This window comes from Acipenser ruthenus, chromosome 37, assembly GCF_902713425.1.
Source record: "Acipenser ruthenus chromosome 37, fAciRut3.2 maternal haplotype, whole genome shotgun sequence".
Taxonomy (NCBI): domain Eukaryota; kingdom Metazoa; phylum Chordata; class Actinopteri; order Acipenseriformes; family Acipenseridae; genus Acipenser; species Acipenser ruthenus.
In genome coordinates this window covers 3,036,499-3,056,517 of record NC_081225.1, presented here as the reverse complement: position 1 = coordinate 3,056,517, position 20,019 = coordinate 3,036,499, and the positions used below count along the sequence as shown (strand labels likewise).

The window sequence follows — 20,019 nt, the reverse complement described above, 5'->3', positions numbered from 1 at the left end:
ATTGGTATTAGATGTCCGTTTGTAAATGTTTTTACTGCTGTAGCTTATCTGTAAATATAAAAAAAAACACTTAAACAAGCATGACAGAAGTAAAAGCGGAGTTGAGAATCTCCTTGGGGTAACAGAATATCCTTGGGGTAAGTGTGCACAAGCCTCAGACTCGCCCATCCCGTTGTTGCACCGAATAGCTCAATGAAATAAAGTAATGGTAAATGTATTGTATGTTATTTATGAATCTGTTTTCAGTGGCAGGTTCCTGTTGGTAAAGAGAAGTCTTGATCAGATATAATACCGTGGGTTTCTGTGTATGTAGGTAAAGGAATGTGTGTTTGTGTGCGCATTCGCTGTTTTCGAGTTTACGGTTCAGAGGTTTTGACTGAATATTCAGGACAATCGCCCTGTTATAAAAGCAAGGCCAGGCTTTGTTTCTCCATGAGTCATCATCTAAAGCCGCTTCCCTGTGATATGAGTAACTAGCGGAGTTTCAGTTACAGGAGCACATTTCAACCAGAGCCTGCACAGCCTTCCTCATTCCATTCAATTCATGGGACTATCTCTATCTCTATCTCTATCTCTATCTCTATCTCTATCTCTATCTCTATCTCTATCTCTATCTCTATCTCTATCTCTATCTCTATCTCTATCTCTATCTCTATCTCTATCTCCCCTTAGGTAATGTCAATTGTATTACATGTTTAGAAACTGTAAAACAGTTTGTGTGAACTCTGTGGAGTTTGAGAAGTTGCCGTGCCGAAACTTTTTGCATTATAAGATGCATAGATAGGAATCTTAACGTGGTAAAATTACACACACACACACACACACACACACACACAGTGACTAAAGGCCGTAAACTGAGTTATTAAGGAATAAATCGCTTGGTGTCTCTTAGACTCATAGTAAAACCAGAAATGGATCAAACTGCTGTGCAATGGGAGTCCCTGTAGTAAGAAACGCTGGTGAATGGATATGTCAAAATGTATGTTTGCTTTGACTTTTCAATAACAAAAAGTAATGATTTGCATTATTGTTGTAGTATTGATACTCTAATATATATATATACCGAGCATCAAAATAAACGTATCCCTATTATAACACATTTATTTTCCAAAAAAAAAAGTTTCATCCTTGACCATGACACGCTTGAGTGACTATGATTGAAGCATATGCACTTAATCACCTAATTAGTGAGACAGTGGATATGGAGTGATTTCAGTTATTGAATTGCAAGCTTGAATAAAAGCAATAAAGAAAATCACAGAAAAAAAACAATGCCACGTCCGTCAAGAGAGCAGCGCCTTCGTGCGATCGGCATGTTGGAGGCTGGACTAGGGCAGCGTACTGTGGCGCTCTGTCTTGGGTGCTCACAGCCAGCAATTTCAAACCTAGTGAGACGGTATAACCAAACACACTCTGTCAATGACAGGCCACGAACTGGGAGATCAAGAGTCACAACACCTGCCCAAGATCAACAGATCATTTTGCAGCATTTTCGTGATGTCATTTTTTAATCCACACAATAAAAAGTCACTGCACCTGTTCTGAAACAATTTGGCATTTTTCAATCACATCTAGTGAATTTTATCCAACTGTAAGTGATAAGTTTATTTTGATGCTCAAATATAAGTGATACGTTTCTTTGATGCTCAGTGTATATGTGTATATATATGTATACACGACCCTCGCAAATATAATACATTTACGATTTAACTTTTCATAAAACACTGCCATTTTGGGATCCTTGTTTTCCCAATTTTACTACAGCATGTTCAAATGTTTTTTGGAGCCTTTATCACATGGTGTCCTGATCTGGGTTCCCAGCTGGGTCTCTGACGCACAGGCGTTTCTGTTTTGTGCTTTTTCAGATTGGACGTGTCTCTGAAGGATGAAACCAAAGACAGGCTTCCTTCTCTTTCCACGTCGCCTCTCCCCCCCGTTAGTGCCCTCTCCAATCCCTTCACTAGCACCCCTTGTTCCTCCTCCTCTAGCCCCCCTTCCCCTACCCCCTTTCAGGACAGCTCTGTGCCTCTCTGTAGGGAGGTGAGTTCTGGTAGTACTCCAGCCGGCTCCCTCCTGAAGGAAAACAGGAAATCCGTCCTCAAAACTGATCCCTCCGAGGGAGGAGAGGAACCCCAGCTCTCCCCTGGAACCCCCAAGTTCGAACCCACAGCCAGTCTGGTTTACCCCAACATTCCTGGGCCAGTGAGCGGGCAGAGGAGCTCTGCGGGTAGCACAGGAAAGGATGGAGAATCAGACTTTGTGGCCAAAGCAAAGGGAGAGGATGGCTCTGTCCTCTATTCCCCCTCCTCGAGACCAGCCTCCGCGTTGGACTTGCTGTCGAAGGCTTCCTCCAGCTCTATCTCTCGGAGCCCGGCGGCCGCGTCCCTCTTTGAGAAGGGTAGGCAATCAGGAGCCTCCAGCTCTGCCTCTGTTCCAGAGGGCTCTGGCCCCCCCGCGACACCAGCCTCGGTTTTTGACTTGCTGTCTAAGGCCGCCTCAAGGACATCTAGAGCGTCTTCCTCTGGGTCAAATTCTCCGATTGTTTCTGTTTCCGAGTCTCCCATTGAGAATATCAATAAGCCAGCCTCTGATTCTGACCCACTATTAAAGGAAAACTTAAGGCCACCATCTCTCTTCGACTCTTCCATTGTGTTGGCCTCTATTTCTGACTCGGACTTCGAGAGAGTGAACAAATCAGCCTCTGTTTCTGACTCACTATTGAAGGACACCTCAAGGCCACCCTCTGTTTCCGACACTCCCTGTGAGACTATCAAAATTTCTGATTCACTACCTGAGGCCAACTCCAGGCAATCATCGCTTTCTGACTCTTCAACTGTGCTGGCCTCCGTTTGTAACCCACCCATTGAGAATGTGACCACATCTGTCTCCTTGTCAAAGGAAACTCTTTCTGACTCCCCCTTTAAGAACGCCACCAGACCAGCCTTCGTTTCCGAGGCAACCTCTAGGAGCAGAAAGCCCTCTACTTCTGAAACGGCCTCTGAGAAGCAGTTGAAAGCAGATCCGCTGGCCTCCAGCTTCTCCTTCAAATCAGTCATACAGAAACGCAGCGGATCCGGGGACCCAAAATCCCCACCCTCTGAACTGAAGAGCGACGAGAAGCCTGCAAAACTGGACGTCAAACCAGACTCCTCTACATCGGAGAGAGAGAAGTCCGAAACCACTGGCGTTCCTGAACCTTCTGAGCCAGGTTCAAAACACTTCAGAACAGAAAGAGAGGTGCCAAAGCCTGCACCCAGAGCCCCTAAATCATCCAGGACAGAACCATGGGGCCCCACGGAGCCTGCGGCCTCCACACCGAAACCTGCGCCCAGAACCATCACAGCTCAACAGGCTGGGAAAGAAGAGTCCGCTGCTCCCATCCTTACTCACAGTCCACCGAGCAACAAGCCAGGCACTAACTCTTCACCCGTAGAGGCAGAAGGGAGGAGCAGCCCCAGTGCCAGGAGCCCAACAGCAGTTAACAAGCCCCCTCCTTCACTGGGTGCAAAAGGGAGTTCACAGGGTGTCGGAGTTACTGGCTTGTTTGATGGGCGTCTGGGAGGCAGAGTCCCTTCTGCAAGTCCAGGACCAGACAAGAGTGTGGACAAAGGGAAACAGGCATGCTCTGACCAGACTACGAGAGACAGGGATGCGCAAAAGGATAAGCAGGCTGGTGGAGTGTCGATGGAGAAGAGCAAACTGCCCGACAAGAGCTCCGGGGAGGTATTCAAAACGGAGGACAAACTTGCTGCTTCAGATAAGGAGAAGGACCAGAGCAGGTCTGGTGAGACTGTCGCAGCAAAGGACAGAGATACGCTGCTTCACCAGAGCACAAGGATGAACCAGAAGGATGAACAGACTCTTCAGGACAAAAATGCAGGGGAAATGCTCTCACAGAAGGACAAACAGACTGAGAAGAACGCAGATGACAGACTTGCAGCACTGTCAAATAAAAGCACTGGCGACAGTTTAAAACCGAAAGACAAACAGACACTGTCTGACGCAAGCGACATTGAGGCTCAGAAACTCTCTGTATTATCCACCAAGCCGACACCGTCACCCCCAGACAAAAACGTGAGCGGAATATCCTCGCAGGAGGTGAAACTGGCAAAGCCTGACCAAGGCACGGAAGAAACGATCACAGCAAATACGAAAAAGCCCCTCGAGAACAAAAACGCAGGATTGGAGAAGGACAAACGGACATTGTCTGAGCAGACCTCGGAGAAGGACAGACGGACACCGCCAGCCTCGGTGGAGGATGCTGAAGGTGACACCAGCCCATTACCGGCTGTGCAAAACAAGCCTGCAGTTATCTCTGCGAGGAAAAGAGCAGAGAGAACGGAGCCAAGCAGCACTCCGAGATCTAACTTGGAAAAGCAGACTGGAGAGGAAGTGGCTGAGTCCCAGAGGAAGAGCAAAACCGAGAGCCTGTCCCCTCCTCCCTCCTCCTCCTTCTCCCCTCTACCCCCCTCTCCCTCCTCTAAGACGGTCGTGAATAGCCCCGCCCAGCCCATCAGCTCCGGAGGGAAGAGACTGCTCCGTGCCTGGGTTTCTCCCTCGGAGACACAGCCAATCACAATGCAGCAAAGTCCTGGCTCAGCACAGTGCAGGTGAGGCGCACACACACACACATATACAACAAGCATTAACCACATTCACACACCAGGAATGCAGTAGTAACATAGGCAGGTGGGATGCAGGCTTCCCCCACACATGTTCCTCAATCCTGCCCTGATCACATGGCCTGCTGGCAGCTGGAATGAAACAAACTGGCCTTTTTTTCAAACTGCAGTCCACGTGTTTGTGTTTTTTTTTATATCTACTTTCTGATTCGTTTATTTTTAGCATGACTGTTTTAAACCGTGTTTTCTGCCCCACCCCGTTTGCCCCCTACAGGCCACACCCAGTGAAGCCGATGAGCTCCCAGGACAGTCAGACTTCCCGAATGGAGAAGGATCCGAAGAGCAGTGGGGTGAAAGACGCCCCGTCCGGGCGGAGCGGACTAGTCATCAGCAAGGTAACACGGCTCCCCTCATGGCCAATTAACAGGAAACTTTCTAAATGTTCTTAATATATCGTTACTTAACTGCAGTTAACCATTTGCTGAAGTTTAGATACATGTTAATAAACAGTCAATAGATATGCCATGCATGTGTGTGTCTCATTAGACTGCTATTGGAGCTCATATTTCATATGTATGTTGAGTGTGTTTTTGAGACTTGGTAGTTTCCTTCTCCAGTAAATAAATCGACATACAAAGACTGCTATGTAAAGACACTAATACCCTATTCACACGATCATCACAACGTGACTGTGAATGGCAATTGTGGTTTAAATGTGTATTATTTATTTATTTATTTACTGAAGCAGGAAAAAACACATTCAACATACATATGAAATATGAGCTCCGATGAGCTATCTAATAATAGACACACAAGTGCAGGCTCATCTATTGACTGCCTATTAACATGTAACTAAAGCATCACCCCTATTATGTTTTCTGTAGGATTATCTGTTTCTCCTTTTTTGGACAGGCTTGTTTTAGAAATACAAAAAAAATAAAAAATCTATAAATCGATTCAAGGTTTCGACTAGAAGTCTCTTTTTCAGTGCTGCGTTGTGCTTAACTGTCCCAGCCAAAAGATAGTGAGCTGGGGAAGCATATTCGTTCTTGCAAAGGATTTAGAGCACAATGCTTTACCTATGGGCTTCAGTGTAGGGATGGAAATAAGACTCCTAGCATAGCTGTTTCACCCATTCAAGGTTTTACTATGGGCTTGATTAGCCACAAGTGTATAGGTAATAAACTCAGGTGTGTCTTATGAAACTCATAGTGCAACCAGGAATGGATCAGGTATGGTATGAGAGTCTTATTCCCATCCCTGCAGTGCATGGTGCAACTTAAATATGCTTCCCTACCCCTCTAATCTGCAATCTGCCTTTTGAGAAGTCTTGTCAAAAGGCAATTTGTGCCGGAATAGTGGAATTATTAAAGATGTAATCAGAAACAACAATGTAGAATAACAGAGGTAAAGTATTCATTCAAGACTTCTGCCTTTGTAAATATTTACTCTGTAGTTTAATTTGAACTGCACGGTTTCCACACTGATACTCCTGATTGTGCCACTCAGAACCACCCAGAGTAACGAACGCAGCGGGGAAAGAGCAAAAACTAGCATTCGGGAACTGTGTGTTTTAAACTCTGTAGCGAAGGGTTAGGAGCGAGGTGGGCTGCAGAGGGTTTGTTGTGGTTAATTTTCATGGGAACATGAAACCTCAGCACATTCCACACTGCCCAGCCTCCCCCTGTTCCTAGCAGGAAGCAGGATACTCTGCCAGCACAGTGTACCACTGATAGCGTGAACAGAGATTACAAAAACTGAGCAACTGAGGGACTGGGAGGGAGGAAAGCAGAGTGTTTCTAGTGGTTAGAGATGAGGGACTGGGCAGGAGGGAAGCCATGTGGCTCTAGTGATTAGAGCTGAGAAGGGACTGGGAGGGACGGAAGCAGTGTGGCTAGCAATTAGGGATGGGAATTTTAAATGTTTAAGCTCAAAATAAGTGGTAAAACATTTAATAATATGCTTGTATAACCGGTCACGTGACAAATGTCACCAAACGCATATTTTTTTATGCATTCATTTTAGTAATTTATCATCAGTAGTCCTCGCGTATGAGACTGCTCTAGTGCCACAGTAAGGGCAGATATTATAAAAAGGAAGGGGTTTGGCAATTGCCCCCAAGTAGCTTTTCTAATTGGTGCAACAGAAAGATTGACACTGGGGCGGGTTTTATTCTCGGTCGATCTGATCATTGGTGTGTGTGTGTGTGTGTGTGTGTGTGTGTGTGTGTGTGTGTGTTTATGCCTGTATTTGGCGTGGTATGGTATCAATTCCACGGCGGGGTTAAATAATGTTAATGACCAGCGTTTTTTTCTGAGTTGGTTCTCTATTTTTAAAATGGCATCTCTGAACAAAAGAAGCCACGTTTTGAGGAACGGACGAGAAAACCGTGATATGTAAATAATTATGCCAAACAAAATTGCCGTACCACAAAAGTTAAATGCTTCACAGTTTGAAATGAAAACATTCATAATTTATTGTGGATGGAGTTACTGATGGCAATAAAAAGCAAACATCCATAACAACATTTGCTATAGATTTGGCCGAACAGGACGTGATCACGTTATCCCCTGTGAGGTCAGTGCATGTGAATCGTGAATGCTGCAGTTTTGAAATCGATGTAAGATTATCCCAATACTGTGCCGACCAATAAAACAATAACAGCGAGGCTGGAAAAACTTAAAGGAAATCGTACTGCAGCTGTTAATACAAACCTTTCAAAGGGAGAAAAAGTTGCAATTACCACAGACTCGTGGACCCCATTCTCGAATCTTCCCATAGGTGGAAGGCTTTTTTTACTTGAAATTGTTCTGTTGGCTTTGGGGCCGAACGGCCGTTTGTTTAGTACAGTTTTTATTTGTATGTTGGAACTACTGCACTAAAGTAAAGGACCTCTGAGACACAGTTCAGACAGGTAGGCCAGGCATCTCTTTTTAAAATTTAATGTGAAGTTGTGTGGATACGTGAATTTGAATACTTTACGTTATTTAGTAATACTTGACCATATCCAATTAACTGCACAAGAAGGCAAACGTTATATTAATTACTTAATATATTACTTGATTGTGTGTTAATTTGGCATTTAAGATAGGACTTGTGGCAATGTTTGGGAGGTTTATGTACACGAGTGCAGTATGTAGAGGAGAGTGACGTTTGATTCGAGTACTCCTCTCGAGCAACAATAGATCTCAAAAATCCCACCGCTACTATCAAAGACAGCAAACTTTGGGGGGTCCCGAGTGGCGCATCCAGTAAAGGCGCTCCACGTGGGGGAGGGTTAGGTCAGCCAGGGTGTTCTCGACTCAGTGCGCACCAGCGACCCCTGTAGTCTGGCCAGGCGCCTGCGGGCTTGCCTGTAAGCTGCCCGAGAGCTGCGTTGTCCTCCGACGCTGTAGCTCTGAGGCGGCTGCACGGTGAGTCTGCAGTGTGTAAAGAAGCGGGTGGCTGACGGCACACGCTTCGGAGGACAGTGTGTGTTCGTCTTCCCCCTCCCGAGTCAGCGCAGGGGTGGTGGTGGTGAGCTGAGCTTAAAAAATCGCAAACTTTTAAATCTCTGAGGCAGACTTTTTAATATCAGTCACAGTGCTCTTTAAAATTCCAAAATATTGTGCTATTTTATCCCTGATAATTACCTTTTCCAGAAGTGAAAGTATTTCTAACTTTTTTTCAATTGTAAGCACAACTCGCTTTCGCACTGTACAGTGGGTGATGTTCGTCTCTTCAAATTTTTTTATTTTTTAAACCATATAAATTTGGGGCAAAGTTACTTATAACAACAACAACAAACAAAAAAACCTATAAATAAATGTAATTGGTTCCTATTTTTTGTTGTTTAAATAAACCTTTAAGAAACACACTATTCTAAAAACATGTGTTCAATATGTATATAGTATAAAGTTATATCTTCACTAGCAACTTTAATTACCATAAATATAAACATTTCAATACATACTTTTGTGTAGGTGTTTTTTTGTTTTGTTTTGTTTTTTTACATTTTGTTAGTTCAGTCTTTGCGATGTTTTGCTTATTTGGGGTTTATTTGCTTAGAAAATACTAACCAGGGCTGTCAGTATCAGAATGTAATATAAAGAGAGTGTGTGTCTGTGTGTGTGTGTGTCAGTGTGTGTGTGTGTGTGTGTGTGTGTGTGTGTGTGTGTGTGTGTGTGTGTGTGTGTGTGGTTTAAAAGCTGACATTGCAAAGAGTTTAAACGTTTAAAAAAAATTACCAAAAGCACATCCCTACTAGTAATAAAGGATTGGTGTTTGCATTTCCTCTGTACACTGAGTAACTCTCTTCTCCCCCTTCCCAGTTCACTGACCCCTCGGATGCGGCCCCCTACTCCCAACTAACACACGATGAGCTGGTTGCTCTGCTGGTGAAGCAGAAGGAGGCGCTGTCCAAGAAGGACTGCCAGATCAGAGACCTGGAGGACTACATAGACAACCTGCTGGTCCGAGTGATGGAGGAGACACCCAACATACTGAGAAACCTGCCTTCCAAGCAGGCCGGCCGAGTCTAGTGGCAGAGTGCGTCTGTCTGTCTGTATGTCTGTCTGTCTGTCTGTCTGTCTGTCTGCATCTCATGAGCTCCACTTCTTTTCCAGGGGTGGCATTAAGACTCCCATTGCATAGCAGTTTGATCCATTCCTGGTTTTACTACCAGTTTAATAAGACACACCTGTTACCTATACAGTGTGGCTAATCAAGCTTGTATCAAAACCTGGAATGGGTGAAACTGCCATACAATAGGAGTCTTATGTCCATCCCTGTATTCTCTCAGAGCTTGAGAATTGCCATATAAAATTGCTGTATAGCACTTGACAATTAAAACACGAAGTAGACAAAGGTTTTGGGCTTCAGGGTTCAGATGATATAAGAAGCCATTGTGCTGGTGTAGCCACTGTAGGATTGGATGGGAGTGCAGTTTGTTTTTCCTCTCTCGGAAACCATGGCAGAAGTTTGAGAGTCACTGTTACTGGAGCATGCTTCTGGTTATCCATAGGGGCCGGGGAATGTATAGATTTGATTTCTGGCTTTGTTTTTACCTGTATACCAAAAATCATGGCTGTAGTGAATCCAATCAAACTCAAATGTACTGTTTTCCTACCTGTATAAGTTTGTGAACAACATTGAATTGAACTGTAAACTTCTATTGTTTTATTATTATTATTATTGAAAATTTCTTTCTGTAGATGTAGATATAGATAGAGAGAGAATGATGCATGGGGTAGTGTGTCATAAGAGAACTCAACGCCCATCTGAGGGTGGGCATTAAATTCTCATTTATCACACACTATCCCATGCAGTATTTTTTATAATCTCTGGTGAACAGTTCTTTCCTGCCAGAGTTCTAAAGTTCTGTGCTGCTTGTTGTGGGGGCGGCTTAATCTACCTAGTCTGTGTTGCTGAGTTAATATAGGCTCGCGCTGGGGTCGCGCTGGGGTCACGCTGGTGCAGGTGGTAATGAGCGCGTTTCCTGTAATAACCGGACAGTTATTACGGGAAATATCTACTGGATGAGCCCGTTGAAACAATTGCTCACCAGTTATTATATATTTAAATTGTACTTTTTTCCTTTGTGGGAGGGATTTGAATATATATGTTCAACAAGACACTAATCATGGCTTCTCATCAGAAAGCATTCCAGGGCTGTGTGACAGTGCAGATTGGTGATGGGTTTGAGGCTGGATGCACGCGGTGTGGTGCAAGGAGCTGCAATATGGGACAGTGCAATTGTGGGCATTGCTGCTTCAAATATGAGACTTATTGAAGATAAGACTTATTTTATTGTATAGATATCTATTAATAAAGGGGTTGGCGGATGGAAATGTTTCTCCAATGTAAAGTTTTCCAAAGCTATACAGGTTGAGACCATGCTTAGAGTGGAATAGTGTCTGTAATTCAGAACGCAGCAGTGGGTTTGAACCCCATTCTGACTTGATACCGAGTCTGGCTCGCACTTTATCTGTGTCGCTTGGATGTTTGGACAAGCCCTCTTGGAACCAATTCTTCTAAACTGCAATAATCGCTCAGGGGTTTCAGCTGGAATGTATCCACTTCACTCATTTAGGTGCTCTAAATGTGATTTTTTGTTTTTTGTTTTTGTTTGTTTTGTTTTTTTAGTTCCTGATCTTTCATAGCAGAGATTATTATGTTTTACCGTGGCATGCAGAATGAAACAAGAGAGCTGTTTATTTGAAAAAGCAAAGTAACCAGAAGGATGTTGAAGGCCTCTCTGTCCCTACAGCAGATTGGGGATATTTGTTTTTACTGATCATCTTGGGTGAAAAGTCTTGTTTTTATTTCATTCCTTGTCAGAAGTATCAACAGCAATAGCTTGAAAGATCTTCCATTCCTGACTTAAGGTTTTCTTTATACAGTTTTTTTTTGTGAGTGCAGCTGTATAAGGCTGTTTTCTCTAGAGCAGTAAAGTATAAATATTTTCACATATATATGTATATCATTATAATATTATCATTATATTCTTCCATGTAAAATTGAAAAATAAAGCACTGTTTATATTGTCAAGGAGTGTGGTTTTATTTTTTAATTTAATATTTTTAAATTTTTTAATTTTTTTTTAATTTTAGCATTTACTCTTGTTTCCCAGAATTTTCAATTTGAGTTGGTAAAGACAACTTTTCCTCCTGCCACAGTTCACGTCCTTTATTCAAAACAGGTGTTTGTACAGAAAGTGTTTGTTTATATATAATTATTTTATTTTATAAAATAATTATTATTAACCATTATATATATATATATATATATATATATATATATATATATATATATATATATATATATATATATATATATATATATATATATATATATATATATATATATATATATATAATATATTAAACACACACACACACACACACACACACACACACACACACACACAGGGGCCTTCCATTCACAATGGTGTGATCCCGGCTTGGTTTCAGCCCTGGTAAGTATTTCTTGTTTTTTTGGCAGTCCTGTTTGCGGTGACCTTGGCGCCCCAGTTTCTCTCTGTGGGATTCGATCCAGGATTAGCCTGTCTTAATGCAAGGATTGTATTTTTCTTTGATAACCTAAACCAATAGCTCCCAGCCACCCACTCGCCAGCCTAAAGCACAGTGAATTAAAGGGGTAGGAGCAACATACAAGCCTGTTTTAGATGAGGGTGAATTCAAGGCTCGTTAAGATGAGGGATGGTGGCACTGCCTGCGGGCTTCACCATTACAGCTCTGCAAGAGAGGCAGGGAGAGAGACACAGACACGTTCTAAATAAGAAAACACTCACTCATTTATAGCAGGGGTGTGCAAGCACAGTCCTGGAGGGCCATTCCACTGCAGGTTTAACAAGTAAAACAAGATCATGAAATACTTCAGAGTTTGTTTGGAAGTTTAATTGTTTCAATTAAATAATTTAGAATAGGGTTGGAATAAAGACCAGGAGTGGAAGGCAAAACTTTGCCCCCCTGATTTAGAGGTACTCGCCCTGGATTGCATCAACCCCCAATCTGTGTTTATCCCCTAAAAAATAATGTAGTTCAGGGTGGATGCTCAGAAAATCGCAGTGGGGTATAGAGTGATCCACTCACCCTGAGGTCAGTAACAGACAAACGTTTTGGTAAAGCTCCTGGAGAGCTGAAGGGTCTTCTTCTTTTCACTCCACCAAAGTTCTCAATTATCTAGTTGAACTAATTATTTTCTTAACTGGTCAACACTAACTTTCTTTCCAGGTCTTTAGCCATTGATGATTTAAAGATATCCAAAAAAAATCTGTAGGATTGTGGCTCTCCAAGACCAGGGTTGGCCACCCCTAGATTAAAGCCTTCATGAAAATGTCTGCTTGACTTTTTATTTCTTCAGAAATGGACAGGGATGCAGATTCAGATTTCTCTAGGGCTCCATGATGATTTCATCTGAATGACGGGCAACAGTGATGCTGATTCAGATTATGAATTTGCATAATGGATCCCTCTGATGTTTATTCCATCTGTCTGGGATTTCATCATTCAGCAGGATCCAGAAGCACTTTCCTAATGCATGACAACGAGAACTAATCAAGAGATATGCCTGGATCAGAGTGTGGTAACAGCTTCATCATGCAAGTTAGTGTGGCCTGATAAAAGGAGACTGGCAAAGCCACAAGATTAGGTCAGGCCCTCCTCACGCACACTCATGTGTATCAAAGTCATTATCACACACTGATCCATGAAATAACTCATCAGGACATGAGATCAAATATACTACCACAAAAGTGTTGTTTTTCCAGAAGGTGGAGTGTTGATTATGACATCACAATAGTATTGCCGTATTAAAAAAAGGTTCATAATCACAACAATTTGTACCATCAACAAAATAAAAATGAAACGCAAATGAAATACAGTGCATAGTACCAGAGTGGGTGTGGCTGTGTATGAGGTCATGTGCTGATGTCACAATGAGTGAGTGTAAGGTCAGTATCACATGTCTGTGTCTCAGTGCGGGTGTGTGTGAAAGTTCAGCTAAAGAAGCAATAACTGCACCCTGGAGAGTAACAGCGCTGCAGCAACCATCTAGCACTTCATTACATTCTAAAGAAGGGCTTCTCAACCCCGGTCCGGGGGACTCCCTGTGTCTGCTGGTGTTCATTCCAGCTGAGCTCTCAATTACTTAACTAAACCCTTAAATGAACTGATAATTTGCGCAATTCTACCTTTTTTAATTGTTTGCAGCTTTTAAACAGTTGCAGAGTTCACATTAGCTATAACAGTTTATAAGTAACTTGAACTCTGCAATTATTTAAGAGCTAAAAACCATTTAAAAAAGGTTTAATTGCACAAATTATCAGTTCAATTAAGAGTCCAGTTAAGTAATTAAGAGCTCAGTTGGAATGAAAACCAGCAGACACATGGGTCCCCAGGACCAGGGTTGAGAACCACTGCTTTAAAGGATTTCTTTACATGTACACAAAATAATTAGACAAATAAATGCTATTAAATTATAATGGTATTGTCCAGTCGAAATTCCTATCAGTGGATTTCACTGAATGCTGATTTGATCAGCCTGCACCCTGATAAGCCACAGCTGGAGCTTGTCAGAGCATTTTACAGCACTGGAGAATCCTCCTGGATTCTGTCTGTGGTTGTGTCCCAGGATTCTAAAATCAGGTGGTTGAGACAGCCCAAAATGATTCCCCAGTGCTGTAAAACGCTCTAAAATAATCCAGCTGTGGCTTATCAGGGTGTAGGCTGATCAAATAGACCCCCTAAACTGAGATCACAAAAAACTGATAAGTTATATTGTTAAGTCATAAATATTTGCAAGCCTTTTATTATGGACTTTTCGTAAACGCAAACATTTTTGGCACGAATATCAAATTCCACTAACAATACATACTTTGTATATTGCAACAGGTTGCAAATATTTATGGCTTTACAGTATTTGAACCCAGGGCACCAGAGGTCAGACAAGTGAACTACCCTGCTGTAGCACCGCCCAGCCCCCTCGCTTAACACTGAACTACCCTGCTGTAGCATCACCCAGCCCCCTCGCTTACACTGAACTACCCTGCTGTAGCACCGCCCAGCCCCCTCGCTTAACACTGAACTACCCTGCTGTAGCACCGCCCAGCCCCCTCGCTTACACTGAACTACCCTGCTGTAGCACCACCCAGACCCCTCGCTTAACACTGAACTACCCTGCTGTAGCACCACCCAGCCCCCTCGCTTAACACTGAACTACCCTGCTGTAGCACCGCCCAGCCCCCTCGCTTACACTGAACTACCCTGCTGTAGCACCACCCAGCCCCCTCGCTTACACTGAACTACCCTGCTGTAGCACCACCCAGCCCCCTCGCTTAACACTGAACTACCCTGCTGTAGCACCACCCAGCCCCCTCGCTTAACACTGAACTACCCTGCTGTAGCACCGCCCAGCCCCCTCGCTTAACACTGAACTACCCTGCTGTAGCACCGCCCAGCCCCCTCGCTTACACTGAACTACCCTGCTGTAGCACCACCCAGCCCCCTCGCTTAACACTGAACTACCCTGCTGTAGCACCACCCAGCCCCCTCGCTTAACACTGAACTACCCTGCTGTAGCACCACCCAGACCCCTCGCTTAACACTGAACTACCCTGCTGTAGCACCACCCAGCCCCCTCGCTTACACTGAACTACCCTGCTGTAGCACCACCCAGCCCCCTCGCTTAACACTGAACTACCCTGCTGTAGCACCACCCAGCCCCCTCGCTTACACTGAACTACCCTGCTGTAGCACCACCCAGCCCCCTCGCTTACACTGAACTACCCTGCTGTAGCACCGCCCAGCCCCCTCGCTTAACACTGAACTACCCTGCTGTAGCACCACCCAGCCCCCTCGCTTACACTGAACTACCCTGCTGTAGCACCACCCAGCCCCCTCGCTTACACTGAACTACCCTGCTGTAGCACCGCCCAGCCCCCTCGCTTAACACTGAACTACCCTGCTGTAGCACCGCCCAGCCCCCTCGCTTAACACTGAACTACCCTGCTGTAGCACCGCCCAGCCCCCCTCGCTTACACTGAACTACCCTGCTGTAGCATCGCCCAGCCCCCTAGCTTAACACTGAACTACCCTGCTGTAGCACCACCCAGCCCCCTCGCTTACACTGAACTACCCTGCTGTAGCACCACCCAGCCCCCTCGCTTACACTGAACTACCCTGCTGTAGCACCGCCCAGCCCCCTCGCTTAACACTGAACTACCCTGCTGTAGCACCGCCCAGCCCCCTCGCTTAACACTGAACTACCCTGCTGTAGCACCGCCCAGCCCCCCTCGCTTACACTGAACTACCCTGCTGTAGCATCGCCCAGCCCCCTAGCTTAACACTGAACTACCCTGCTGTAGCACCGCCCAGCCCCCCTCGCTTACACTGAACTACCCTGCTGTAGCATCGCCCAGCCCCCTCGCTTAACACTGAACTACCCTGCTGTAGCACCACCCAGCCCCCTCACTTAACATCTCAATACCCACTACAGCACTATCAAGTAGGAACAATGAGCAGCTGGTTAATGTAGAACCACATAAAAACCAATAAGCAGTCTTCAGAAAGCTTTTTATTGCAGTGCCATGTAAAGAGAAATCATTCTGCAGTTGTTGCGTTTATCCAAAATACTGCAGCGCCATTAAATAAGGAAGTGCTCCAGAGAGAAAGTGTTTCCACTTTTTTGGTCCAATACCGCACACAGCATTAACGTTTAAAAATGAAAGGATACTCGATTAAAAAAAAAGAAAAAAAATACAGTCAACACATTTAAATAAGACCGCCCTCTGGTGGTGGTCGCATGTGTTTAAATTCAACGGGAACCAGAAGTCCTCCATCTTACGCGGTAAGTTTGTTTGCTGTACCTATGTAAAGAGGGTTACATGTATTTTTTTCTGTGGGTTGATAGAAGGGACGCGTGTTTGTTTAAACTGTACACACTTTTTTTTTTTTTTTTTTTTTTTTACCACGCAACGAAGAAGGAAAGAGGAGAAAACTCAACGCCAAGTCGGAACTGAATTATGAGGCTTTAGTTTCCACACGGAAAGTTAATAATGGTGTACGATTCTACACAGATGAACTGAGAGGGGAGACTGAAAACGTTGAAGGTATGTTTGTAGGTAGTTGTTATTTATTTATTTATTTTAAAATAAATAAAAACCTGTGTGTTAGTTTTGCTTTTACTGTATTTTGTTATTATTTTAGGAAGTAGGAAACCGTGTCTCCGCGTAATTCGGGATAGAGGCACCACCAAGAAAATCTGAAACATTGATTTGCTATATATGAATGCTAAAGCAAGAAAGACTTTCTTACTCGCAGCCGCAATGAATGAAATATTTACATATATATGTAAAACGTAACGGCAAACTCTGAGGTTGAATGAAAAAACAAAATATCAATATCACGACGACTTTATCATGCATAAGTTACTAAGTACTATTGCTCAAAGTACAGTATTTAACTAATACAGTTACTAATAGTACAATTACTCAAAATGCAGTATTTAACTGATATAGTTGTTGTGCCTTTTAAAGTCGTTTTATTGGAATAAAACTAGAGAAACAATATTTTAGCTTTGTGGAATGCTGTATGGAACAGGTTAAGGGCTAAACGTAAAGTGAACGTCATGTCATTAAAAGTAAAACTGACGGTTTGCCGAAATATCTGTGAACACCAGTCCTCTTGTACTGGTGACAGTACGTGTAGGATTTTGGAATTACCACTGCACGTTTTGAAATTTATAATTTTTTTTTTTTTTTTACCCTGTAACTTTTTTTATATTTTTATTTAGGACAAACATGTTTAGTTTAACGAATATATCTACTCAGTCACGTCTACTCCTATCATTTACCTGTACAGTACTAACAGGCGTGTTTAATCCACTTTTGAGTTTTTTTTGTTTGTTTGTTTGTTTTAAAAAATAATTTAACCCTTGTGTGTACATTCAAAACTGTTACATACATACATACATACGTAGTGTATGTGTGTGTGTGTATATAAAACCAGGTAACTACAGACCAATAAGCCTGACTTCTATTATATGTAAACTTATGGAAACTATAATAAGATCTAAAATGGTAAATTACCTATATGGTAACAATATCCTGGTAGACAGTCAGCATGGTTTTAGGAAAGGGGGATCGTGTCTAACTAACCTACTTGATTTTTTTGACAATGAATAATTGCAAAGCATACGACATGGTTTATTTAGATTTCCAGAAAGCTTTTGCCAAAGTCTGCATAAAAGATTAATTCTCAAACTGAACGCAGTAGGGATTCAAGGAAATGCATGCACATGGATTAGGGAGTGGTTAACATGGTTAGCATTATAAATATCATATGGGAGATACTGAAATGGAAGAATGAAACTGTGAAAAAGACCTAGGAGTTTGACTCCTAATGTCTTCATCTAGACAATGTGAGGAAGCTATAAAAAAGGCCAACAAGATGCTCGGATATATTGTGAGAAGTGTTGAATTTAAATCAAGGGAAATAATGTTATAACTTTACAATGCATTAGTAAGACCTCACCTAGAATATTGTGTTCAGTTCTGGTCACCTCGTTACAAAAAGGATATTGCTGCTTTAGAAAGAGTGCAAAGAAGAGCAACCAGAATTATCCTGGGTTTAAAAGGCATGTCATATGCAGACAGGCTGAAATAATTGAATCTATTCAGTCTTGAACACAGAAGACTACGCAGCGATCTGATTGAAACATTCAAATTCCTAAAAGGTATAGACAATGTCGACCCAGGGGACTTTTTTGACCTGAAAAAAGAAACAAGGACCAGGGGTCACAAATGGAGATTAGATAAAGGTGCATTCAGAACAGAAAATAGGGGGCACTTTTTTACACAGAGAATTGTGAGGGTCTGGAACCAACTCCCAGTTCCAGTAATGATGTCGAAGCTGACACCCTGGGATCCTTCAAGAAGCTGCTTGATGAGATTCTGGGATCAATAAGCTACTAGCAACCAAACGAGCAAGATGGGCTGAATGGCCTCCTCTCGTTTGTAAACTTTCTTATGTTCTTCTTCTTATGTTCTTATATATGTGTGTGTGTGTGTGTGTGTGTGTGTGTGTGTGTGTGTATATATATATATATATAATATATATATATATATATATATATATAATGTGTGTGTGTGTGTGTAATCAGGGTTCGACATTAACCATGGCCTGGGGTCGCAGAAGGGGTTGTAGCATTCTGTGGCCCGTGGTCCGGACCACTCCAGCTGTTGCTGTTATGTTATGATTTCACAGTGTGTGTGTGTCGCTGTTATGTTATGATTTCACAGTTTCCTTTTCATTTTCTTTATTGCCGGTTATGTTGTTTTCCAAATACGTATCTTTCAGTAATTCATACCAGTGTTTAAGTTTATAATAATGTGCTTGGGACCCGTTACCATTATCATGTGTATTTAGAAAATTGATTTTACACTTCCAGAAACGTTATCTTTTTATATAAGGTAAATATTTTCTTGTTATAAAACTTGCTGGTATAATATATAGCCTACATATGCATTATGATAGCCTTAACTACAAAATACACTGACAGTAATAAAACAAACATGGTGTAGCGGGTTTTCTGATGAGTTTCGTAGAGATTTAGTTGTAGATATATTGTTTTTTAACCAGACGTGTCTTAATACATGGCTCGTAAATGGTTAGTGTACAAATGTTTCCAAGGATTCTAAGTCCTCAAGGCGGCACCTATAACCAAGTGTAGGCCTAGTCTGTATATCAGGTAGTTATCGAATAATACTTAAGGAACTTTGTTTTGCTACATTTTGCTTAATCTGTTACTGCATTTTATTTGCATTAGTATTGTGAATAGTTGCTGCAAAATTATATATTGCTGATACATCCATAAATGGATGTTGTCATGCTTTGGTATTTTTTACTTTGAAAGTAAAAGGTATGAACCATATTTGAAAGAACAGATCAAGCCTATTCTATATAAACATATTTTAAATCATTATACAAATGGAAAATGCTCAATATTGTGGTTGCGCAGTTGTGCTGTCCTGCAGAGATTAAGTTTGACCCATATAAAACAAACCAAAATGTTCCCATTTCCTGTAATGCTACTATTCTGTTTTTTTTTTCTTTTTCTTATATAACTTCTGCATTTTTCAATTGTGACAGTATTTGTTAATTATGCATGCAGTGTGGAGTAGTGGTCAGGGCTCTGGACTCTTGACTGGAGGGTTGTGGGTTCTGGTCACCTCGTTACAAAAAGGATATTGCTGCTCTAGAAAGAGTGCAAAGAAGAGCAACCAGAATTATCCTGGGTTTAAAAGGCATGTCGTATGCAGACAGGCTAAAATAATTGAATCTATTCAGTCTTGAACAAAGAAGACTACGCGGCGATCTGATTCAAACATTCAAAATCCTAAAAGGTATGACAATGTCGACCCAGGGGACTTTTTAGACCTGAAAAAAGAAACAAGGACCAGGGGTCACAAATGGAGATTAGATAAAGGGGCATTCAGAACAGAAAATAGGAGGCACTTTTTTACACAGAGAATTGTGAGGGTCTGGAACCAACTCCCCAGTAATGTTGTTGAAGCCGACACCCTGGGATCCTTCAAGAAGCTGCTTGATGAGATTCTGGGATCAATAAGCTACTAACAACCAAACGAGCAAAATGGGCTGAATGGCCTCCTCTTGTTTGTAAACTTTCTTATGTTCAATAAGCCAAGGGAGTCATACACTGTAATATATTGCAGTCTTCCATCAAAAAAAACTTTTTAAAAATATGCTCTGTTAAACACCTTGATCCTAATTTTAATGCCAAAACTTTCTAGGTAAAGTTTTTTTTTGTATAAAAGTAATGAATTGTCAATTTTTTAATACACTGTCATTCCAACACAAGGGGACCCCTTACATCACCG

General features: G+C 42.4%; 2 protein-coding genes across 5 annotated transcripts in view; both read left to right on the top strand.

Moving 5' to 3' along the window:
• LOC117971323 (rab11 family-interacting protein 1-like) overlaps nt 1-11,150 on the top strand; it is a 33,572-nt gene extending 22,422 nt beyond the window's left edge. For all 3 annotated transcript variants that reach the window (XM_059008774.1, XM_059008773.1, XM_059008775.1), the window contains 3 exons: nt 1,866-4,610; nt 4,897-5,017; nt 8,933-11,150. In XM_059008774.1, coding sequence (XP_058864757.1) covers nt 1,866-4,610; nt 4,897-5,017; nt 8,933-9,142 — 3,076 coding nt within the window. In that variant the 3' untranslated portion in view covers nt 9,143-11,150. The remainder of the gene's footprint in view (nt 1-1,865; nt 4,611-4,896; nt 5,018-8,932) is intronic.
• Nucleotides 11,151-15,867: 4,717 nt separating this feature from the next.
• The window catches only part of LOC117966463 (transcription factor IIIB 50 kDa subunit-like), a 34,672-nt gene continuing 30,520 nt past the window's right edge, over nt 15,868-20,019 (top strand). The window contains exons 1-2 of one of the 2 annotated variants that reach the window (XM_059008508.1): nt 15,868-15,968; nt 16,102-16,230. The gene's annotated coding sequence lies outside the window, so the exon portion shown is untranslated. The remainder of the gene's footprint in view (nt 15,969-16,101; nt 16,231-20,019) is intronic. The other variant, XM_034912488.2, reaches the window with a different exon arrangement.